The sequence below is a fragment of the Aotus nancymaae genome, unplaced genomic scaffold (genome assembly GCF_030222135.1).
Source record: "Aotus nancymaae isolate 86718 unplaced genomic scaffold, 86718_ANA_hifiasm-v0.15.2.pri h1tg000032l_0, whole genome shotgun sequence".
NCBI lineage: Eukaryota > Metazoa > Chordata > Mammalia > Primates > Aotidae > Aotus > Aotus nancymaae.
In genome coordinates this window covers 24,781,019-24,807,438 of record NW_026988445.1, presented here as the reverse complement: position 1 = coordinate 24,807,438, position 26,420 = coordinate 24,781,019, and the positions used below count along the sequence as shown (strand labels likewise).

The 26,420-nt window shown below is 39.8% G+C and overlaps 1 protein-coding gene across 1 annotated transcript in view; it reads right to left on the bottom strand.

The window, feature by feature from the left end:
• Positions 1 to 26,420, bottom strand: part of FMN2 (formin 2) — a 380,362-nt gene that overhangs the window by 252,644 nt on the left and 101,298 nt on the right. The window contains 3 exon segments of the mRNA XM_021666911.2: positions 12,611 to 12,755; positions 14,439 to 15,327; positions 15,329 to 16,070. Coding sequence (XP_021522586.2) covers positions 12,611 to 12,755; positions 14,439 to 15,327; positions 15,329 to 16,070 — 1,776 coding nt within the window.

The following is a 26,420-nucleotide window of genomic DNA, read 5'->3' as shown; positions in this document are numbered from 1 at the left end:
TTCTGCACAGCAAAAGAAACTATCATCAGAGTGAACAGGCAACCTACAGAACGAGAGAAAATTTTTGCAATCTATCCATCTGACAAAGAGCTAATATCCAGAATCTACAAAGAACTTAAATTTACAAGAAAAAAAAATCCCATCAAAAAGTGGGTGAAGGATATGAAGAGACACTTATCAGAAGGAGACATTTATGTGGCCAACAAGACATTTATGCAGCCAACAAACATGAAAAAAAGCTCATCATCACTCATCATTAGAGAAATGCAAATCAAAACCACGATGAGATACAATCTCACTCCAGTTAGAATAGCAATCATTAAAAAGTCAGGAAACAACAGATGCTGGAGAGGATGTGGAGAAATAGAAACAACTTTGCACTGTTGGTGAGAGTATAAATTAGTTCAATCATTGTGAAAGATAGTGTGGTGATTCTTCAAGGATCTAGAACCAGAAATACCATTTGATCCAGCAATCCATTACTGGGTATACACCCAAAGGATTATAAATCATTCTACTATAGAGGCACATGCACACATATGTTTATTGCAGCACTGTTCACGATAGCAAAGACTTGGAACCAACCCAAATGCCCATCAACGATAGACTGAATAAAAATCAATGTGGCACATACACACTATGGAATACTATGCAGGCCTAAAAAAGGATGAGTTCATATCCTTTGCAGGGACATGGATGAAGCTGGAAACCGTCATTCTTAGCAAACTAACATAAGAAGAGAAAACCAAACACCACATGTTCTCATTCATAAGTGGGAGTTGAACAATGAGAACACACGGACACAGGGAGGGTCCTGTCAGTGGGTGGGGATATAGGGGAGGGATAGCAGGAGAAGTAGCTAATGTAGATAAGTTGATGGGTGCAGCAAACCACCATGGCATGTGTATACCTATGTAACAAACTTGAACATTCTTCACATGTATCTCAGAACTTAAAGTATAATAATAATTTTTAAAAGACAAACAGAAATTGACCATCTAGTCTTAATATTTGAAACTGATATTTGTTTTATCTCAGTTGCTTCCTCGGCAAAGCACTTTCAGGCCTCTAAAAAGTATCAAAGAACTAAAACTCACCAGCTCACCACACCAGACCCCTCATTCACCTGTTTGCTTCCTTGCCACTTGCTAGTTCTTGTTTTCTTACACATTGTTACTTTTCTCACCTGCTATATAAACCCCTAGTTTTAGTCAGTCAGGGAGATGGATTTGAGACTGAGCTCCCATCTCCTTGGCTGCAGCAACCAAGTAAAGCCTTCTTCATTAGCAATACTTGTCATCTCAGTGACGGGCTTTCTTCATTGGCAATACTTGTCATCTCAGTGATGGGCTTTCTTCATTGGCAATACTTGTCATCTCAGTGACGGGCTTTCTTCATTGGCAATACCTGTCATCTCAGTGACTGGCTTTCTGTGCGGCAAGAGGCAGGAACTAGACTGAACCCCTCGTGTTTCAGTAACACAGTATGTTTAAGATTCCTATCAGTGAAGCTTCCACTTGTTTTGATGGATCTGTATCAGGTTAGGAAATGCTTTGATGGGTGCACTACATCTTGCTCGGTTTGCTCTTGGGTGGGTGCAGCTTAGCAGGTGTGTATGCTCCTTCCCAGCTTTCACAGTTAATGGTGATCCCTAAAGGGCCCTTCTCAAAAGCCTCTTTCATAGTTCTCCATGCTTGCCTGCTATAAAGCTTCTCCAACATGAGACTGAAGAAATTAGAAATGTCAGCATCCTGTCTCTCCTAGAGCAAAATCATAGCCATAGACAGAGTTGCAGAGAGACAGCACTAGAGTCTTCTTGGCCACACATGTCCAGAGTAGAGCAGAGCGGGGGTGGCTGGTAATGGAGTAGGTTGTGGCTCAATTGTCAGAGACTCTTGCTGTTCTGAGTTTTAGTAGATTTTCTTGAATGACTGTTTCTCCATTTCCTCTGTGCCTTTAGGACAGTTTTCAGAGACTTTAAATGATTTTTTTTGTTACAATTTTCACCAGTTAAATTGTTAATTTACTGGGGAGAGGATCCACCAAGCTCCTCACTATCTAGAGAAGACTCTTTTCCAGATAACTTGCTAAAGTAATAATTCAGATAGTTTCAAGTCACAAATTAATTTTAAAGATTCATAAATTAACATTTAACAAAAATTAAGGTGAAATATTAGAAATCTTCCATTTTGTTTTATGGGCATGGTGCCTCACGCTTGTATTCCTAGCACTTTGAGAAGCTGAGGCAGGCGGATTGCCTGATCCCAGGAGTACGAGACCAGCCTGGGCAACATGGCAAATCCCTATCCCTACAAAAAGTTCTGGGAGAGAGATCCAAGATGGCTGATCACTAGCAGCTCGGGCACATAGCTCCCAGTGAAAGCGCAGAGAACGAGAGGACGCCACACGTTCAGACGAATATTTGTAGCTCACGGACCAGGAGATTCCCAGCGGAGGAGCTCCACGGGTCGCCAGAGCGACTCTTGTGGCCGGCGTGGCGGTTTTGCTGGCGCCTTAAAGCGACAGTTCTTGGTGCAGAGTCCGGAGATTCCTGGGCAGAAAGGCACCATCAACCTTAACACCGCTGTCTTGGCCGGCGCAGTGGATTGCTCAGATTTCAGCGCTGGGAATCAAAAAGTTGGACGTCCGCTCAGAGACCTAGTTAGAAAGTCGGTAATTACAAAGATGACAGATGGATAAATATATAATCAAGGGAAGAAAGCAGCCTAAAAAGGCAGAGAATACTCAAAATCAGAATGCCTCTCCCTCTACAGGGGATTGCAATTCCTCATCAGTAACAGAACAAGGCTTAATGGAGAACGAGTGTGTTCCAATAACAGAAGCAGGTTTCAAAATGTGGGTGATGAGAAACTTCTGTGAATTAAAAGAGCTTGTTCTAACCCAATGCAAAGAAACTAAGAACCTTAAAAAAAGGTTTGACGAAATGCTAACGAGAATGGATAATTTAGAGAGGAATATAAGTGAATTGATGGAGGTGAAAAGCACAACACGAGAACTTTGCGAAGCATGCACAAGCTTAAACAGTCGAACTGATCAAGCAGAAGAAAGGATATCAGAAGTCGAGGACCAGCTCAGTGAAATTAAACAAGAAGACAAGATTGGAGAAAAAAGGATAAAAAGGAATGAGCAAAGTCTCCAGGAAATATGGGACTATGTGAAAAGACCTAATCTACATTTGATAGGTGTACCTGAATGTGATGAAGAGAATGAATCCAAGTTGGAAAATACTCTTCAGGATATCATTCAGGAAAACTTTCCCAACCTAGCAAGGCAAGGTAATATTCAACTCCAGGTAATACAGAGAACACCACAAAGGTATTCTTCAAGAAGACCAACCCCAAGGCACATAATTGCCAGATTTATTAGGGTTGAAATGAAGGAGAAAATACTAAGGGCAGCCAGAGAGAAAGGTCAGGTTACCCACAAAGGGAAATCTATCAGACTCACAGCAGATCTCTCAGCAGAAACCCTACAAGCCAGAAAAGAGTGGGGACCAATATTTAACATCCTTAAAGAAAAGAACTTTCAACCCAGAATTTCCTATCCAGCCAAACTAAGCTTTATGAGCGAAGGAAAAATTAAATCTTTTGCGAACAAACAAGTACTTAGAGAGTTCACCACCACCAGGCCTGCTTTACAAGAGCTTCTGAAAGAAGCACTATACATATAAAGGAACAACCAATATCAGCCTTTCCAAAAATATATCAAAAAGCAAAGAACATTAATACAATGAAAAATTTACATCAACTAATGGGCAAAACAGCCAGCTAGCATCAAACACCAGTATTAAACTTATATATATTTCAATTGGATAAAAAGCCAAAACCCATCGGTATGCTGCATCCAGACCCATCTTACATGCAACAATACACAAAGACTCAAAGAGAAGGAGGAAGATTTACCAACCAGAGAGTAAAAATAAACAAATAAACAAAAAGCAGGAGATGCAATTCTCGCCTCTGATAAAGTAGACTTTAAAGCAACAAAGATCAAAAGAGGCAAAGAAGGACATTACATAATGGTAAAAGGATCAATGTAACAAGAATAGCTAACGATTCTATAGATCGAGATAGAAAATTAACAAGGATATTCAGGACTTGAATTCAGACCCGGAACAAGTAAACTTAATAAACATTTATAGAACTCTCCACTTCAAATACACAAAACATACATTACCACCTCACACCTATCCCAAAAGTGACTATATAATTGGAAGTAAATCACTCCTCAGTAATCGCATAGCATTTCATAGGTTTAAATGAAATATTGGTTGGCTGTTTGTTTGTTATCTTCTTCCCTTATTCCTTCCTGACTACATCATTAAGTATAATTATCAGTATACAAGAGGTTTTCAATACCCATTACTAAGTTGCATTCTAGCCTGGGCAAGAAAGCAATACTCCCATTCTCTCTCCCTCTTTCTTTTCCTTTTTCCTCCTCCCCATTCTCTCTCTCTCTTTCTCTTCCTTTTTCCTCCTCCCCATTCTCTCTCTCTCTTTCTCTTTAAAAAAAAAAAAAAAAAAAAAAGTTACCCAGGCATAGTGACCCACACCTATAGTCCCAGATGCTTGGGAAGCTGAGGTGAGAGAATTGCTCGAGCCAGGGAAGTTAAGGCCGCAGTAAGCCATGATCATACCACTGTACTCCAGCCTGGGAGACAGAGTGAGACCTTGCGTCAAAAAAAGAAAAAGATCTCCATTCTGAACATGGTTATGGTTTTGAAAAAGAAATAGTTTATTTTTCAATTTTTAAAAAGTTTAAAATTAAAGGAACTAAAGACACAAATAAGAACTTCATTTATTTTTCTAAGGCTTAAACTTATGTCCTCAAATAACAGCAGCTCTTTTTCAGTTGAGGTCACACTAAGTTGATTGTGAATAATCTGACTAGTGTCATCACCAGCATCCCTTCTGGCAGGCAAAAGGTAGGACCTATCGTAATTGTGACTATGTAGATCAAACAAGGAGTAAAATCCTCCTTTGCTCTGGGATTATCCCAAATCCTGTTGCTGTCTTTGGTAAAAAAGCATACATTCTGCTGCTTCACATCATGACACCAAAATAAGCTTCAGGTCCAGTTAATCTAAATTCAGTCCTCGCACTTACTTCTAATATGACAAACCTGAAGGCTGGGTGGGAGGATGAGACGGAAACACACCGGCTAAGAGAAATGAATATAAATCATCTACATTCACATTCTTAAAACTCTCAGACAGAAGCACACAGGGGAGGCCTGCTACAGTGATGACTGATTTATTCTATCTTTAAATAAGCTGCAAGGAAACCTTTACTCATGGTGCTATTCTCAAAAATCATCCCTTAATCTTCTCTACATATCTAAACCAAATAAATTCTTCAAGGCCCACTTGTAGTCACGTCTCCTCCACACAGCCTTTATCCCAAGTCCAGCCTATATACGCCGTTCAACTTCTGACCACCCACAGTCTGCACTATCTTTAGTACACAGCATGGAACCTGAAGACTAATTCAAGTATAGTCACTTGAATTACTCAGAACTGTCTCTCTCAGGTTGTTCCACAATAAATTAGCCCTCCAGAGAACCTCTGTGCCCTTTCTGGTATATTTAGCTCATTTCCTCTGCTGTACTCTCTGCTGAAATGGATCAACTGTGCTGCCATCAGATCAAAAAAGGGTGCAACAGTGAAAGTGCTCACTGTTTAGTTTCTCCAGTGAAACTAGAGGGCTCTCTGCGATAAGGGCTCCACTCCACATTGGCTGTGCTGAGAAAACACTCTCCTATCATCTGCTCCAGAGAGAATTTTTTTTAATTGATTTTAGAGATGAGATGAGGTCTTACCATGTTGCCTAGGCTGGAGGACAGTGGCTATTGAAGACACAGTCGTAGCACACGACAGCCCACCTTGTAGGCGTGTCTACAGGTGCATGCCACTGTGTCTGGCATTCCAAACAGCATTTATACGCTATTCTAGACTCTCTCTTCAATTCCTATGAATAATAAACAGAACATTCTAGTCATTAAAAATTAGTACTCCAGCCGGGTGCGATAGCTCACGCCTGTAATCCTAGCACTTTGTGAGGCTGAGGCGGGCAGATCACGAGGTCAGGAGTTCAAGACCAGCCTGGCCAATATAGTGAAATTCCGTCTCTACTAAAAACGCAGAAAAAATTAGCCAGATGTGGTGGCTAATGCCTGTAGTCCTAGCTACTTGGGCAGCTAGGGAAGAAGAACTGCTTGAACCTAGGAGGTGGAGGTTGCAGTGAGTCGAGATCATGCCACTGCACTCCAGCCTGGGCAACAGAGCGAAACTCCATCTCAAAAAAAAAAAAATTAATATCTCTTTCTTGTATATTTAGCCCAAAAGAATCTTGATATCATAGTATATGAATATAAAATCCAAAAGAATTTACCTTCCACACTATGATTAAATTGTATGCAATTCCAAGGCATGATTACCTAAATATAATTTCCCTAATATATAACCTAGCAAGGTGAAGGATCATTAGCTTAATTCCTTTTCCTTTATATTATGCTGGTGGATTTGTGCTATTTTTTATTTTTAGTCATTTACTTAGAAGAATAAAAACAATATTATTGGCTAAAAGAAAATTTAAAAATAGAGGTTAATATTATTGCATTCCTTAAATTGATTGGGTATGCTCTACAAATAGTTATAGAAATAGCATCCTCAAAAAAAAAATAAATCTTTCAACATCTTAAACAAATCCAGATTCCACAAAACCTATGTTTGTCTAATTATAGTTTTGTATTTTGATGTGGTTTTCTATGCAAATATATTTTTAAGACTTGAAATAGAAATGCATTCTATTAAAAGCAGATGTTAAAAGTTACAAAGTACCGAATGTTTATTGTGTATCCCCAAAACAAATCTAAATGGTCTTATTATAAGATATTTAGTGTTTCAGACATTATTTTATGTCTTTGGTCGTAAGACAAATATAACTGTTCAAATCAACCAAAAACACAGCCTTGCCGACTACAACTGGAAAAATTAACACCAACACAAAACACTAGGCTTCTATAACTCAGATTATCATTCAGTCTGTCACTCTGTGGGCACTGAAATATCTACTGATTACGACAAAACATAGTTTTTAATCTAAAAATTAATATCTGCAATAAATAAAACTGCAGCACAGATCACAGACAGAATATGTAATCTCTTTTTTCTTTCATAATGGCCAATAACACAGTGGGTAGTACCTGAAGTATGGCACATACGTTCTCCGAAATTCCTCAACATAGTAGGAAGAAGTCTTTGATTGGCAATTACTGCTTCCCGTAAGAACACTTAGAGGTATTGTGCTATGTACTCCCATATAAGAGCAGCTGAATGATGAATGCTTCCTTTTCCATCATTATTACAAATATTTAACATTTTAAAAAGGTCTTTTTAGGGGTTAAGTCATCAAGCACAGTGGAAAGACTGAACGTGATACCAAATATCTGAATGCTTCTTTTTTCATCATTATTACAAATTTTTACATTTTAAAAAAGTCTTTTTAGGGGTTAAGTCATCAAACACAATGGAAAGACTGAACGTGATACCAAATATCTAATTCTTTAAAGTTAGTATCTGTAATAAATGTGAATTCTAACAAATCATTTTATTACCTGCTCTTATAATAAGTAGCAGATTTAACTATCTATTTTTCTAATCAGATTTCCAGAGGCTAAAGTCCAATGAATATCTAACTATTATAAATACTTTTTCTCCCATTCTTTGGGCAAAGAATTTTAATCTGATAAATAGAAGAAACCCACAGAGAGATTTCATTGTATTGCATTAAATGGTTAGACAAATGTCAGTTATATACTTGTTAAAAAATCACAGATTCTTCTTATTCACTCTTGCTGACTTCCATGTGCAAATTTACATTCTGGGTAGCATGTTCCTTTACAGACCCTTTAAACATGATTAGTCGTTATTTGCCTATGGCATATTTTACAAAGATGACTCTTTTTGTACCACGGGATAAATGAAAGGCAGCATCACTTCACATTTGGCAAGGTTTAAACACAGTGGCTGTCTGCCTCTAACTTACATGCCACACACGCAAATGGCTCTTATTTTTACTGCTTACAGAAGCTTATGTATTTAAATCTCACACCACTCGAACTTTTATTTAACTGGGCAGATGTCACGTTGATGAAATCACAGTTTATGTACTTGTCAAAATCTGCTAAAATATTGGCCAGGCGCAATGGCTCATGCCTGTAATCCCAGCACTTTGGGAGGCTGAGATGGGTGGATCACCTGAGGTCAGGAGTCAAGACCAGCCTGACTAATATGGTGAAACCCCATCTCTACTAAAAATATGAAAATTAGCCAGTCATGGGAGCCTGCACCTGTAATCCCAGCTACTTGGGAGGCTGGGGCAGGAGAATCGCTTGAACCAGGGAGGGGGAGGTTGCAGTGAGCTGAGACCACGCCACTGCACACCAACCTCGGCACAGAGCGAGACTCCGTCTTAAAAAAAAAAAAAAAATAGAAATCTGCTAAAACATGGTAAAGGTTTTCAAAGTGTCTCACATACAATTTTTTTTTATAACCACAGTCATTTAAATACTGAATATATATGAAAAACCAGTATGCATTCAAGTTCTTTTTTTGAAGTATTTAATTCATTTTTTAAAGTATATATTCTGGTCTCCATATAAAATACTGTACTTACACAGTCATATAAAATATTCTACATCCATAATTATCACTTAATTAGGAAGAGCAGAGGCTCTGCAGCCAGTTGGCTGGAGTTTCAACCTGAGCTCAGCCCCTTACCAGCTTGGAAACATTACTGAATTCCTCTTCATCTCCTACCTGAAGTTTCTGTACCATGAACCATACTTATGAACTGAGGCTAACAGTGCCTATCTCATAGGATAGGAGCATTATATGAGTTGATATAAGTAAAGTACTAATAACAATAACTGGCACATGGTAAATTACGAACACAGTATGACTAGTGGTTTCCATGGTAATTACTTTTGTAATAATTATTACTATTACTACTACTACGACTGTGTTTACCAAAATATATTTCCTTGTGACATTATCTGATACAAGATTAACCAGACACTAGGCAACCCTTATTATCAAAATCATTCCAAAATAAATTCTCCCACTTTCCTGCTAATGAGCTCAGATTAAACTTTCTTTTCCCTTCTTTTTTTTTCTGAGACAGGGTCTTACTCTGTCACCCTGGCTGGAGTGCAGTGGCATGATCACAGTTCACTGCAGCCTCAACCTCCCCGGGCTCAGGTGATCTTCCCATCTCAGCTTCCCAAGTAGCTGGGATGACAGCTGTGCACCACTGCACTCAGCTAATTTTTATATTTTTTATAGATTTCAGAATTTCACCATGTTTCCCAGGCTGTTCTTGAACTCTTGGGCTTAAGCAATCCGCATGCCTTGGCCTCTCAAAGTGCTAGGATGATAGGTCTGAGACACTGCACACAGCAGGTTAAACTTTATAGTCTTTATTTGATCACCAAAGATCCTGAGGAGACTTAGGGTCATTATCAATATTAATAATCACTGAACTACCCTGGAAATAGGGAGAAGATTGGACCAAACGTTTACTGGCTCTACAGCCTTCCTTAAAAGTGGGCAGGTGTGTGAATACTTAAACACGAACATCATATGAGATCAATTTTTCTATTTTCCTCTTTATACCTTAAGAAACAGTGTTCTTCATTAGACAATTCTAACATCCAAGTGCCACACTCATTTGGTAGGAAAAACTGTGTCAAACTATAGTCTGATAAACTTCTATGTACCTTCTCAGCTAATCCTTTGTTTAATACTTCAAAATAAAAAAGGATAAATGAAGAAATCATCATAGAACAAACTTAAATTCATGCTCCATGAGTCAAATATAAAATGCTTTGTCTTAAGTTCTTTGGAGAAAAAAAGATTTGGAAATACAAGATATTCTTCATTTCTATTAGTCTGAGCATCCAGAGAAAATAACCCTCTTTCTCCTTATGCCAAACGGCAATGTGCCCAGCTGAGGATTCTTCTACTATCACACTGAAAATGTCTCTGCCATGACAGTAAAAACAGCACAGGCACCTCATTAAATACCAGTGCATTCAACCACAGTCTTACTTTCAAGGAGAAGACAGATCACAGAAAAATAATTTGGCTATTTTTAAATATTTAAACAAAAACAGAACTTCCAGCTTCCATTGTATATAAGAAGAATTGCTTGAAATACCTCCATAAACATATGCCACGGCATTAAAGGCTATTAATTTTACTGGAAATGAATCATAAGGTACCAAAATGTCTGGACATACAATCAGTGTACATTTCCCATAAAAAGGGGAACAATTTGCATGCATCCTGAAAATACACTTTCCTTAAACAAAATTTTAAATGTCTCAAGTAAATGGAATAGACAGATTTGTCTTCCAAATACAATGAAGTTAAATAAAACAGTTTCTTCAGCAATCCATCACTTTTTCTCTAACACACATTTAAAAAAATATTTTATCCCTTCAAAAACAGATCTGAAATACAGAGCTCAGCACCAAGACCCAGGCCAAGGAGTTGCTGAATAAGTCTATCTGGAGTCCTGATGGAGACTGTCCCATAAACCCTGAAGGTCAACAGTAGCGTCACTATCAATAAACACAAATGAGGACACTGGCAAAGTCTCTTACCTACAATTTATGAAATGCCTTCGTGACAGAATAAGGAGATTATCGTAAGATGATGATGCTCAACACAGATGCACTGTTTATATGCAAAGAGAGCCCTTCATGCCAACTAGTTTAATTTGAAGTTTGATGATTTAGATGTAAATCATATTTCAGTAAGCTAAAAACTTAATACTATATCAAATAGAGCATGAAATCCTATAGCCGTGGGCATCCTGGGAGACTTCTTCCTTATCTGTATTCTCTTAGCTCCCCCAAAAAAAGTGGTGCTGGGAATAGGGAGAGCATGGCTCAATATTCTGAGTATTTAGCCCCTGGACAAGAGACGCTCCATGCCACATCTATACATTTGTCAAGTGACAGTTCTGGCTGCCTGACACTCCTCAACCAACATAAACCCCACCCATATTCGTCTCCCAGACAGAATTTACATCTCTGACACAACCCAAAATAAGAGATATGATGACTCAGCCTCAGTGTACTATATGCAAATATACCATGGAAAAGATGTTTAAAATACTTATCTCTGCCAGAGAAAACATGGTTTTCCATTACTCCTCATAACATTGTCACCCCGGACTTATTGACTGTTATGAAATGAGTAACTTTCTGGTTTTTAATCACTACTGGGCATAGTCACTGATATTTATAAAGTCCTCATCCCTTAGTAGTCTGGCTAATGTAATAAATATTTATTGAGTACCTACAACGTGCCAGGTACCGTCTCATTTACTACAGTTACTGATCTGAGGTCACCAGCAACAAGCTACAATGCATCAAACATTTCTAAAAGAATTTAACTGCATAATGTTTGGGTTTGCATTATTCTGAGATTAATAGCCAACTACGGGTCTCAGGGGTCTAACTGTTCCACTGAAATCCGTCTTCTCCTGGCTGGATTTGGCAGTGTCTGTCTGGTGAAAATTGTCTGTTCTGAAATAAATATCAATGGAAACAACTCCAGGTCATGTGCCTAGCTACTACTTTCAGGTCAGAGGCAAAAGTTCAAGGAATCACCCTATTTCCTGGAACTCCTATGGGGCTACTGGGCGAGGAGAACACTGGGGATATCAGCCTCATTTTTCCCTCTTTGCTTCCTAAGACTGAGCTGCTTCCCATTCCTTTGCTTCCAAGTCCTCTTTTTTGCCACCCTGCAGAAATTAAGAAATGTAGCCACTCTCTATTTCAGGCTAAAAATGGGCACCATTAGCAATTCTTTCTCTCTGGAATTTATTCCTGTGAGGTTTTACTCCACCTTCAAAATGACACCCTTGAGAAATTTATAACAATATCCTTTTATGACCAGTCCAATGGATATATCAAAAATTTTGCTTGGAAGTGCTTTTCTCGAAATGCACCTTCTTTCTTTTTATGACTCAAAATGTCACAGGTTAGATCAAAGAATCTAACATAAATGGAGAGGTCAGAAATGGATACAAGGTTTCTCTTCCACATTTCAAGTACAGTGTGACTGTTTAACTGGATTCTAATGGCCTCCACTTCAGATATAACACAACAAAATACCAAACACATTATCAGTTACTAAGGATTGGATTTCTTGCTTGTTTTCCTTTGCCCACTCTTTCTTTTCTTTCCATCCATAGGAACACTCAGATGGATATAAATCAAGTGAAAATTTATTTCTAGGCAACTAATTCTGGAAAGAAACAATGGCTGAGATTTTGGAAATATGTATTATGAAGTTACAAATAAAAGTCGGAACATTATCACTGGATGGAGATGATTATGCGTTGTTCTATTTGAGCTAGTCTGTCTTAGCCACGTGTTCTAAAGTTCTAACCTTTGCCATCTGCCTAAGGTCCGTGGAGGTTTACACAGCCCAAAAACTATTTCAAAGATTTCTCTAATACAGTTCACACGTATGCCAGAAACACTGTCCAATTTCACAAAGCACAAAAATACTCACTTGTTTAGCCTTCGTCTTTGAGATGGTATCAGAGATAGGCTTCTTTCTCTCCTTTACAGCAGTTTTAGAAAATAATTCCTCAAATTCATGACAATCTATGGATGGCTCTTCAATTTTTTCCCAAATAAGTGAAGTACCGGAGTCTCTAAAATTAAGCAAAAGAACAATAAAACAGCCATCAAACCAAACTACCTCACGGTAAGCATAAACAGGAAGAAGGGGAGGGAGGAAGGCCAGCAGGAGGGAGGGAGAGAAAAAGAAGAAAGATAAGAAGGAAATAATATTCTTTTTTTTTAAGACCACCATTTGTTTTATCAACTTCATGAGAAAGTTAAAATACCATCCATGAATGAAATCTTTCCCCGGAAATAATTTCCAGGAACTCTCCGTCATCAGGTCACTGTATAAAAACGTAAAAAGAAAACCTATCTAAGCATGAGCTAGGGAGGCAAGAAATGCTTGCTGACTCAAAATCCCAACTCGACTCATCAACTTTGCAGATTATTCATGGGTTAAAAAATACATATTTACAGGATGGCATCCTCCCCCTCCTACTGCCTCCCATCACCCCATTGTATTTGGCTTCTCAGTGACTGCAGATTCATGTAGTACCACCTAAAAAGGGTAAATACATTTTTTTAAAAGCAAAGCAACAACAAAACACAAGAACTTCCCCTATCTTATAGCTGGAGAAAATGAGTTTGGAGCACGGTTTAAAACGAATCATCCTCATACGTAAGTGCGTGGTAACAACACAGAAGATGAGCTAAAAAATTAGAAGTCATCAGAATACACAGATTCTTGCCCCCTGATATGATTTAGTGAATACAAAAGTTCGTATAAAAAATGAAAACGAACCTGGTAAATGCCCTGTTTCTAAATGCACGCCACATCACCCAAAGAAAAGTCAAGAAATCATGAAACGTTAGAACAAGGAAGGACAATGAAGCTTAAAGTGTGCATTGTTTTTTCCCTACCACCTAAACATTCCACAGCCAAGTATCACAGCACTGTCTCAATGACTAGGAAACAGGGCGATGGACGATGCATGGGTGTCTCAAATGCCACCAGAATACCTGCTGGAAAGTATTTTTTATGATGATCATTTTCAGTTATGATTTTACGACTTTGTACTGTGTCGCCAATGATCAACACAAGTGCCATGAAATTTTCAAAACTAAATTATATCACATGGGGTGTGGTTATGTATATTTTTGTGGAGCATGTTTCTGAAGAAAGCCTGCAAGATAGAACTGCAAAGCAGGGCTGTGCATTTTAAAGTACGCACCAAACCATGCTCCAGAGTCAGTTTACCCAAGGATCTGATTTACATTTTTAAGCTGTTTGTCAGAAATGGAAACTTGAAGTAGTGAAAGCAAAGAGTAGATTCTCATATGGAAAGTAATTTGGCTACAAATGCCTCTCCGCTTATCTGCCCTCATTCATTTTCCAGAGGGCATATAAGCATAGTTTTACTGGAATTCAGGCATAAGCAGCAGACTTACAACCAGATAACAGCCTATTATATGCTAAGAAAAATATATCCCTCAACCTTTAAGAGATACGTCAATAACTATATAGATGGGTGTACCTACATCTCATACGCTGATACACATACGTATTTGTTTTATGCCTTTGGTACCTCTGGAGAAAAGCCTAAAACTTTAAATAGCAAACTGCTTCACTGTATGTTGATGTAAACATCAACAGACAAGTCTTAAAGCTGTGCTTAAAAATACATGCATGGGAATTTTCCTGAGTTTGAAGTAAACACTTCCCTAATACTGACGACACATGCTGTGCGAAGATGAGCTCACGTTCATGTTACCTTTTACTATGTAGTTGAATTCTGGTCCAGTAAAGAGGCTTCATTGGTCGACAAGGCTCTATGGGCTGCTTCCTACTCCCTTTGTCCTGATTCATCCCGAATCCAAACAAGCCAGTTGGCAACGGAGGAGGAAGAAATCCACATACTTGTGGTGTTGGTAAAGTGCTACTCCCGACTTGTGGGAGGAGTGGAGGGCCTGATGCAGGAAGCAGAGGGGGCGGAGGGATTCCTGTCCCAAGTGGAGGGGGTGGGGGAGCTGGAGCGGGTGGAATCCCCATACCTGGCAAGGGAGGAGGAGGGGGAATCCCCGCACCGGGTAGAGGGGGCGGAGGGGGTATTCCCGCTCCGGGTAGAGGGGGCGGAGGGGGTATTCCCGCTCCGGGTAGAGGGGGCGGAGGGGGTATTCCCGCTCCGGGTAGAGGGGGCGGAGGGGGTATTCCCGCTCCGGGTAGAGGGGGCGGAGGGGGTATTCCCGCTCCGGGTAGAGGGGGCGGAGGGGGTATTCCTCCTGGAAGTGGGGGAGGGGGAGGTATTCCCACTGCGGGTAGAGGGGGTGGAGGGGGTATTCCCGCTCCGGGTAGAGGAGGCGGAGGAGGTATTCCCATTCCTGGTAGAGGGGGAGGAGGGGGTATGCCCACTCCAGGAAGTGGGGGAGGGGGAGGTATTCCCACTCCGGGTAGAGGAGGCGGAGGAGGTATTCCCATTCCTGGTAGAGGGGGAGGAGGGGGTATGCCCACTCCAGGAAGTGGGGGAGGGGGAGGTAGTCCCATTCCGGGTAGAGGGGGAGGAGGAGGTATTCCCGTTCCAGGTAGAGGGGGAGGAGGAGGTATTCCCACTCCGGGAAGTGGGGGCGGGGGAGGTATTCCCACTCCAGGAAGAGGAGGGGGAGGGGGGTGGCAGCATTTCTGTACCCGGCAGAGGTGGAGGTGGGGGAATGCCTGTACTGGGCAGAGTAGGTGCTGTCATGCCAGGGAGAGGGGGAGAGGGGGGAGGCACCATGCCCAGGCCAGGCATAGAGCCGGAGGACTCTGTGCAAGGCAGAGGTGGTGGAGATGGGATGCTGTTTTTAAAGGCAGAGGAAACAGAGTGTTCATGGCTGGTTTCAAACTCGGTAGCGAGAGAGGAATGGGGCAGCTGTGACCCAGGCTGTCCTTGACCATCAGACCACAGAAGGGATGGAGGTGGTGGAGGCTGTGAGATGCTCTGTGCGGACTGATGGCTGTCAAGCTGGACTGATATTCGCCTTGGAGACACAATCAAAGAAATCTCTGAACAGAACTTTGCCTGAGGTCCTCTTTCAGCCCCAGGGGAGCAGGGAGGACCCCCCGGCTGCGCATCCACAGGAGGCAGTGTCCGTACCCCGCCCTCTTCTGTCGGGGAAGTCTGTATCGATTTTGCCTCTAAAATCCTTTGATGCCGAACTTCCTTTTCTTCTAACCTGAGAGCTTCGAGACAGACATCTCCGGAGGCTGTCACTCCATTCTCCAGCCCTTGACGACCGCTGGCCCCCTCTGTGTCCAGGGCAGGATACTGCCTCTCTAGTTCAGCTATTTTGGTTCTCAGATCCTCAATGGTCTGTTCCAGCTGCTGAATTACAGTGGCCTGTCCCTCAGACTTCATGTCAATAACTTCCTGAAGGGTAACAAGGACATAGTTAAGTATGAAACAAGGAAAAATCCAAACATCAAAAAATTAAGCAAAATCTTGTTTGTTGTCATACTTCCAGAAAGATCCCTCTACAGAAAGATGGTGTTAATATTTCTGTGTGTCCCCGGCTTGTACCCTGAGAGTTCAAACTGGTTTACACACGTTACTTACCACAGGATCCTAAGACCTTATCTGTTCTATTTTCAAATGATATCATTGAGAACAAATAGACCACAAAGAATAAGGAAAAAAATTCTGAGTCATAAAATAGGGAATAGGGAAGAAAATTCTGAGTTTCCCTCCCTCCTTCCTTCCCTCCCTCCCTCCCTTCCTTCCTCCTTCCTTTTTTTTTTTTTGACTGGATCTTGCTCTGCCACCCAGGCTAGAGTGCAGTGGTGCAATCTTGGCTCATTGCAACCTCCACTCCCCAGGTTCAAGCAATTCTTCTGCCTAAGCCTCCTGAGTAGCTGGGATTATAGGTGCCCACCACCGCACCTGGCTAAATTTTTTTGTAATTTTAGTAGAGACGGAGTTTCACCATCTTAGCCAGGCTGGTCTCAAACTCCTGACCTAATGATCTACCCGCCTCGGCCTCCCAAAGTGCTGGGATTACAGTCGTGAGCCACCATGCCCAGCCAAACCAGTTTATTTCTGAGATAGCCTTATTTCCAGCCTAGGAACATTTGTTATTAGGATTTTCCCTAAAAACATTTCAAAGGTAACCCTGAATTTTAAAGGCAGTCGCTCCTTTTTAAAAGTGATCACTGAATGAGTCTTCAGTAAGAATATATAAAATATTTTTGGCATCCATATGGGCATAGGCAAATGCCCTATGAGCATGTGCCATACTGCTTATAGCACATTTACTAAAACTTTAATATTTTACTGATGGTATTTCAGGAAGTGATAATAGATAGTTCTCCACAATTTATAAAGACGGCTAATGGCCAGACATGGTGGTTCACGCCTGTAATCCCAGCACTTTGTGAGGCTGAGGTGGGAGGATCACTTGAGAGCAGGAGTTCAAGACCAGCCTGAGCAACATAGCAAGACTGCATATCTACTAAAAATGTAAAACTTAGCTAAGCACACTGGCACATGCCTGTAAGTCTCAGCTACCTGAGAGGCTGAGGCGGAAGGACAGCTTGAGCCCTGTAGTTCAAGATTGCAGCAAACTATGGTCACATGCCAGTACGCTACACTCCAGCCTGGGCAACAGAGTGCGACAGTGAGAAAAGAAAGGAAGAGAAAAAAGAAAGGGAAGGAAGAAAGGAAAGGAAAGAAAGAGGAGGGGAGGGAAGGGGAAGAAAGAGAGAGGGAGGGAGGGAGAAACGAGAGACAGAGAGAGAAAGAGAAAGAAAGAAAAGAAAAGAAAGAGACAGGCAGGTTGGTAACAGCTGGCAAACACATGGGGCACTTTGACATCTAAGTGTCGTCTTCCTTTCTGAAAACACACAATCAACCAGGAACTCTTCAAGAAAAAAAATATTTTGAGTAGAAAGAAGGGCATTCCCTTGTTAAGGGTAAATTTAATATGAATAACAGATGAAAAGAGAGGAAGGAGGAATGAATAAAGAGAAAGGAAGACAAACGCAAATAGGAAGACAAGCCCCAGACTTGTGGAAACTCCAGTATCAGACACCTCTCATACAGATGTGGCTTTGCTCACTCAAGGCTGGAATGAAAGGTAAAGAGAGGATGAGAGACTTCTTGTGCTGAGAACTATTTCTTCAGAGTGTTCCAGGGTTTCCTGCAACACTCCAGAGTGTTCCAGAGTGTTCCAGATGATCCCCATAGGCCATGGTAAAGAGCCATAGGTCCACATGCACACACTTCTCAAGCACCTGGGAGGCTGAGACTTATACTCTAGACCTGATTTTTACATGTTGTGGAAGAATAATTAACAGGCAATACAAATATTAAGTATAAAACTAAACTCTTACCCTGCTTGCTAAGGTTAAACTCTGGATCCAAGAAAAATCTGCACAAAGTGAAAAGCAAACACCTCCTTTATTAAATCTCAACAGACATCCAACCCATTTGCAATGGAAAAAATGCAGATGGACAAGACAGAAAAAGGTATTGACTACAAATGAGGCATTTCTGTGCTATGATAGATGTGATAAAAAATCTTCAGAGCTACCTTTTCTCCCCTGTCTCCATAAGGAAACGTAATTTTTTTTTTTTTTTTTTTTTTTTTTTTGAGATGGAGTTTCACTCTTGTTGCCAATGCTGGAGTGCAATGATGCGATCTTGGCTCACTGCAACCTCTGCCACCCAGGTTCAAGTGATTCTCCTGCCTCAGCCTCCCGAGTAGCTGGGATTACAGGTGTGAGCCACCACCTACAGCCTGGAAATGTAAACTCAATAGTCTTTCATTTTTTTCTTTTTTCTTTCTTTCTTTTTTTTTTTTGCAACAGAGTCTTGCTACATTGCCCAGGCTGGCTGGCCTTGAGCTCCTGGGCTTAAGCGACCCTCCCAGCTGAGCTCCCGGAGTAGCTAGGACTAAGGGCACACGCCACCGCACGCAGCTAAATGTAATAGTCTTAATTCTAACTTCTGTTACTTCTTCCTTGGAAACTGTATCTTTTGCTGCAACACTTAACTTGCTAAAGGTCAATCACGATGTTTCCTGACAGCTGAAGACAACTAGTAATTTAGAGACACAACCCCTAAAAGCGTTGGGTTTATTTCCTTAATTTTCTATTGTTAAAAAAAGAAATAGCCCTTACTATGACAGGGAACTGAAAAATAATTTACTTTTCAACTAATAAAGGAATGTAACACACTTTAAATAGGCGAAATATTTGAGAATTTATATGTTATTAAGGCATATATACATGCACATACACACACACCTCTTAAAAGCTCATGATTTTTTACCAATGGCTACACAAAAGACTAAAATATTTGTAATGCACAGTTTGGAAAAAACTATATTGCCATATAGTTTTTAAGTAGCCCACAGTAAAATACAACATAACCATTTTTTTATTATTTAATTTTATTTTAGGTCTTGGGATACATGTGCAGGACATGCAGGTTTGTTATATAGGTTAACATGTGGCGTAGTGGTTTGCTGTACCTGTCAACCCATCACCCAGGTATTATGCCCTGCTTGCACTAGCTACTTACCCTGATGCTCTCCCTCCCCTCCCCTTCCTAAAAGGACCCAGAGTGCCTTGTTCTCCCTCTGTGTCCATGTGTTCTCATTGTTCAGCTCTTACTTATGTGTGAGAACATGGGGTGTTTGATTTTCTGTTCCTGTGTTAGTTTGCTGAGGATGATGGCTTCCAGCTCCATTCACGTCCCTGCAAAGAACATGACATCATTCCTTTTTGTGGCTGCACAGGACTCCATAGTGTATATGTACCACATTTTCCTTATCCAGTCTATCACTGATGGGCAATTGGGTTGATTCCATGTCTTTACTATTATGACTAGTGCTGCAATGAACATACGTGTGAATCTATCTTTATAATAGAATGATTTATATTCCTCTGGGTATACATCCAATAATGGGATTCCTGGATCAAAGGGTATTCCTGGTTCTAGGTCTAGGAATCACCACACTGTCTTCCACAATGGAACATAACCATTTTTAACAACCTGTATGGCCACTATACTTAATTCCACTCTGCAAATATATGACGCTAGTTAAGTACCAGAAGAAACTGGAAGCCAAAAAACCAGCACCCAAATTGAGCGTAATAAGGAGTACAACTAGTATTTGTTACACTGGATTAGTAAAATGCACAGATCATTTTCATTTTTTTTCTGCATACTCTCAAAGGTGACCTTTAATCGTTAGAAAGTATTTCTTGAGTTATGCTGGTACATGACTAGGGTTTCCTTTTTCCCATGAATGAGGATCATATAAAAAGGTTAGTTGATAAATAGCATATAAGTAGATTCAGGAGTTTTCCAAAATTCAGTTTGTAAATGTTATTAACTAGGCCAGTTCTTTTTCATCATAAATTTGAATATAATGAAAATAGCATAAAAATTAAGGATATTATTGTAATAAACACACACACACAGGCACAGTGGTCATGCCTGTAATCTCACCTCCTTCCGAGGCTGAAGTGGGAGGATCACTAGAAGCCAGGAGTTTGAGACCAGCCTGGGCAACATAACAAGACCTCGTCTCTACAAAAATGAAAAAAAAAAAAAAAAAAAAAAAAAATAGCCAAGTGTGGTGGTGTGTGCCTGCAGTCCCAGCTACTTGGGAGGCTGAGGCTGGAGAAGCACTTGAGCCCAGGAGTCCAGCCTGGTGACAGAGTGAGACTGTGCCTCTAAAAGTATATAAATAGCAATAGTAATAAAAAGAAAAGGATCCTAATAATGGGCTAGAGCAGTAACAATGATCACACCGCTTTCTACGTGGATTTCTGCCCCGCATCACAGGCCAGCTAGTCCCACGTGGCACACAAAGTTAGTGGTAACAGAGGTCATAATATTAGTGACTGGGAAGATTCCTGGGATTTTTTTTTAACCTTTCTAATTTACATAGCCAGTCAAAAATGTAAACGCATCTTTACACATGATACCCAGTACCATAAAAAGATCTCTTAAGTAGAATCCACTTAAGTTTTCTTTCAGTTACTTTGGATTGGCTTTCCCAATCTCCATCCTCCTCTTCCTGTTTACAGAAATGGGAAGAAAAACTACATCTACAGACTCCCTTACAGCTAGATCCATCTAATGAGATGTAGCCACACAAAGATTTAGAAAGTAGAATGAGGTAACGATCATGTTCCTGTGTCTGGACTGCTCTATTAGCAATTAAGATCTGAAAACAAAGTTTCTTTTCAACAACATTCAAATGTCCACTTTCCAGTTTGCAACGGTGGTCTCAAAAGTTTTAACTCCCCTGGTAATAATCCAGTTGTATTTGATTTCTTTGAAAAGTGTCACCTTAGACATCGACCCTTCAAATCTTCCAAACTTTCCACAAAAATACCTAATTTTATAGTAAACACTTCTGTCTCATACAGCTAGCATAGTTTCTGGTTCCTGCAAAAGGCCTGATTGATATACCAGGTACCAATATTTCAGAATAAATTATTTTTTTAAATCCACTTTTTTCCTTTAAAAAGAAATTAAAAATTAAGCAAGTGTGTCATTTTACTTCAAAACAATTTTTATCATAACAGAAAGATACACAAATTCTTAAAATTATTTTCAGTGCTAATTTTCTAACAAAAGTATATGGTGCCATGATGTATGACATATCACCTTTTTTGAAAAGATGGTCCTTTTTTGTCGTATTTGAGAACCTCATTAATTTCCCCCAATGGCCTCTGACAATCCTAATATGCAAATTCACTTAAACACATCTGTCGCATCATCATTCTTACTGTATTAACTAACTCTACGAGGTGCTCATTAATCAATTATATAGTTCATGTGATTCAAGTACTCCACCATCACCTTCTCTGACTTTAAGAAACTCTCCAACTTCTGCAAGAGTAACAACTTCACTTTATACTGTATTTGTATCATGTGGTTTAAAACATCCAAAAATCATTGATAAACTGACCCTGGCAAAGCTAAATCATGGTGGATAATAACATGGTCTGTGTTAAAAGGAGAGAGATTTGGGGTGGGATCTAATTTCATAAATGACCAATTTATTAGCATTTATTGTTCTGTTATGTATTTTATTCATTTTTGAAACAAAGTGGTAACTGAGGTACTTAGGTAATAAAAAGTTGAGAAAATAAGGAACTGATATACCCCTTAAGCTTCAAAGCTTTTAAAGTGTAAGATACAGTAAGAACAGGAGCTAAGAAATGGGAGAGAAAGTAGCGATAAGAGGACAAAATTTCTAATCTGAATCTTTAAAAATATACAGCATTGCTAGCCTTGTGGTGCCAGGAAGATGGAAGAGTCAAAAAATTCATGAAGATAATAATCAACAGACTGCGAAGACAAAAGACTAGAATTTTTATAAACAGGACTTTTTATACAGATTTGTTTGTTTGTTATCTGTTTGTTTTGAAAACAGAGTCTCACTCTGTTGCCTGATCTCAGCTCACTGCAACCTCTGCCTCCCTGGTTCAAGCAATTCTCCTGCCTCAGCCTTTCGAGTAGCTGGGACTACAGGCACATGCCACTATGACCAGATAATTGTGTGTGTGCCTGTGTGTATTTTTAGTAGAGATGGGGTTTCACTGTGTTAGCCAGGATGGTCTTGATCTCCTGACCTTGTGATCCACCCACCTCAGCCTCCCAAAGTGCTGGGATTACACGTGTGAGCCACTGCGCCCAGCCAGATCATTTGTATAGAAGAGAACACGGAAGAAGAGTTTGGGGCCACCGACTATCTGCTTCTTACATTATTCCCACTGTAGAGAGAACAAAAAACCAACTTGCTAGAATCTTCATTCTCTTTATGACCTGTCCTTACCTGCGCCGTAAAATCCTGGCCCTGCATTAATGTTACAGTCTCCCTTTTCTATTCCACACAAGCAGAGCAATGAAGTGCATCTCAAATCTTAACTGACTAGCCTGCAAAATAAGGCCGGCCATCCACTACTACAGAATAGCCAAACATATGTAGAATTTTGGCTCCGAATTTAGCTAAGTCTTCAAAGAATCTTATCTGGCTTTCCTTATCCATGGCTATCAGTCAAGGGCCGGCTGGCTCTCAGTGAGTACCAATTCAGAGAGTCAGCTGAGATATTGTCTGTAGAGCTCTCTAGAGAGAGTTGCATTGCTGGTCAGAAGTAAGAACTGATTTCTAATATAGGTTATTTTCTTTCAGGGATTTAGAAAGAAATTTACATGACAGATATTAGTAATTATCAGGAAAAAAGGCCATACATTTTTTCTTGCCATTTAAGCAAGCACCCTACTCTCAGGACCCACACAAAGTGGAATGAAGCTCTGCAGGGCCCACCCCAACAGAGTCGAGATGTAATCTCAAAGAGACTGCCAGGCGCTCTGTTGTCCATGGAAAGCCCTCGAGTTAGGAGCCTGTTCCTCTGTGTCCAGTGTCTGGACCTTAATCTTGTCTCTTCAGGGTGCAGCTACATAGAGTCTATCAGATTCTCAAAGGACTCGACAATGGAGAAATGCACTTTTCATTATCTTCAGGCTTCCACGGTTTTCAGAGTCTCACTCAGCATTTCCAGTGATTGTGCAACAGCTTACCAAAGGCTAATGGTTTTCCCTATCAAAAAATTTAAGTATTAATGACTCTGAGTTGAAAAATAAATTATAAGACTTTGAATGTAGATACACAGAATTCTCTATTTAGTGTATTTTTTATGCATACACAAGACTGACATATGCTAAAAGTCTATTCTAAATAAGTCCAAAAGAGTTTTTTTTTTTTTTTGAGACGGAGTTTCGCTCTTTTACCCAGGCTGGAGTGCAATACTGCGATCCCAGCTCACTGCAACCTCTGCCTCCTGGGTTCAGGCAATTCTCCTGCCTCAGCCTCCTGAGTAGCTGGGATTACAGGCACGCGCCACCATGCCCAGCTAATTTTTTGTATTTTTAGTAGAGACGGGGTTTCACCATGTTGACCGGGATGGTCTCGATCTCTTGACCTTGTGATCCACCCGCCTCGGCCTCCCAAAGTGCTGGGATTACAGGCTTGAGCCACCGCACTCGGCAAGAGTTTTAAGTAATGTGAAAACATTGAGGCTATCAAAATATTATCCCAAACTTGAAAACAGACATGAGAGGTTTTTGTTCAGTGCAGTGTGAGGTTTGATTTTCTATTTATTGGCTATTTTATAATTTTACAGAGGCAGCATTTAGATTGTAGATTTAGTCCAGTAGAAATACAAATCATTTCTAGCCTATGAAATGGATAAGCCCAATGATATGGCTATAGCTTTGTCTGATATTAACCAGTTTTTTGCTTTGTTTTGTTCAAATTTAACCCAACAATCTAGTAACCTCTCTATACACCCAACTTCCCAAAGGCTCTCTGGACTGGCTTAACATCATACTTGCTCTCTCAATAATTAACAAGTTGAATAAAATCTCTGATGTGCTTACTTTAAACTTGGAAAAAGATTTAAACAAATTTTGTTGTAAAAAAAGAAAAAGGAAAAAGTGACCTTGGCGATTTTATACAGAACTTATATAATGGGCGAATCCTTATAGATGGTGGAGGTTGAATCTATTTTTTTGTTAGTCCATACAATAAATAAGTAATGTACTTTCTATATCACCAATTTTGAGATTATTGTACTTTCAAATACTGTTTCAAAACCCTAAATCATAAGTGGTAGAGTCTGCCATCCACTTTGGCTCAATAATTATATACAGTAAGTCAGCCAAAATTCCTCCATTCCTGTATAATCTTATATGTGGGTGGTGATGGTTAGCTCTTATAAATTGTTTGAACACTTGCATATCACAAAATACAAGTTTCCATTAAAAAATAAAATGTTCACCAAAAATATTTTTCCAAACAGAAGATTATCTGATTCCCAGAAAAAGAAAACATTACTGTAACATTAAGGTTACAACTGTCAAAAAAGGAGCCAAGATACACTCAAGTAAAGCTTTTGCTGAAAAGTTAATTTGCTCATCTTTGAAACTTTATTATGTTTATTATGTAAGCAAGATACTTTTAAAGCCTAGAATTTAAAAGCTGCTTATTAGTAAGTTAACACTGTAGTAATTTATTTTATAAATTTTAACATGACATATATAATTCATTTTCTACCATATTTAGATTTTCAAATTCTGCTGAATTCTAAGGCAACATTACTGGCCAGTTAGGATACCTCTAGACATCTGTAAAATAGGAATTCTACTCTTTACAGAATCATATAAATGCTCTACTTCTCATGGTCTAAATTCAGAAACATTATAGTTTTGGAACAAACCAACGGCATTCCAGATTATAATATGCTAACATCTGCTACACATGATCCCACAGGGAAAGAAACCAGGTGTTATATAGATACAATTTTGCACAAAGCTAAAAAATGAGCAATTTTAAGTTTGAAAGGGAAATTTCAGGAAAGAAAAGAATATTAGAACAGATGGTAAATGGTAAATAACTTGCCCAGGGCTTCTTAAAATAGAACATATTATGGGAAAGAGCCTCACACAGTGAGCTGAGATGGCATCTCTAGAATCCGTATTATGAAATACATGATGAATTATTGAAATTAAAATATTTCTAAACTGAAATGGAGATGGCAAATCTCTTTCCACTCCTTCACTGATGAATGAGAAATGTGGTGTGGAAAGGAGAGGCATAAGTTAGAAAGCATAATTGACTCTATTACTTTTAACATCTCTTTAGCATATAGTAGCTGATAAAACGGAAAGGTTAAAGTCATGATTGTTAGTGAATAAACACAGTGGAAGTAATAAACACTTGGGGGAGCAAGCCAGATAAAAAGGGAGATAAACAGCTAAAAGAACCAGACTTTTTGGTTTCTGCTCACATATTGAGAATTTTCTTTCTACTTATTTGAGCTAGAGTTGTGGGTAGGTTCTGGACCATACTCTAAAGCTATCTATTCCTAGGCTGGGCGAGGTGGCTCACACCCATAATCCCAACACTTTGGGAGGCCGAGTGGGCAGATCATGAGGTCAGGAGATAGAGACCATCCTGGCAAACATGGTGAAACCCCATCTCTACCAAAATTACAAAAATTAGTTGGGTGTGATGGAGTGCACTTGTAGTCCCAGCTACGGGAGGCTGGGGCAGGAGAATCGCATGAACCCAGGAGGTGTAAGTTGCAGTGAGCCGAGATTGCGCCCCTACACTCCAGCCTGGCAACAGATCAAGACTCCATCTCACAAACAACCACAAAATATATATTCCTTAATTGTCTCAAGTAATGCAAGGAAGAAAAGCACGATTTTGTGACAGCTCCTCTTTCCTTTAATGATGTATGGATGGAAAGTGCAGCTCAGTTTTTTACCTCCTAATCCTTCCTTGCATTAACACCCAACTATTCTCAAATATCTTTTTTTTTTTTTTTTTTAAAGAAAAATCTTCCTAAAGAAGAAAGCCTTGAGAAAATCAAATGGAGTGGATTTGGACTATTACCCAGAGTGGCAGAGATGCCTTTTGACACCGTCCCTCTAATGGAATTACTCTCTCGGTACTGCTCATGATCTCTTTATTGCCAATTACTATAGATTTAACCCTGTCCTTCCTATTAATCATTCCTTCCTCTTTAGACTCTTTTCTTCTGGCTTCTATAATTTTACACTGCTCTTCCTCATTTCTTTCTCTGTTTCCTCCCTGGAATTTTTTTGGGGGGCGAAGTAGAGACTTCGAACTTAGCCTGCTCTCCTCTCTATATACTGGGAGAGCTCATCAATTTTTACATCTTCAATCTCTCG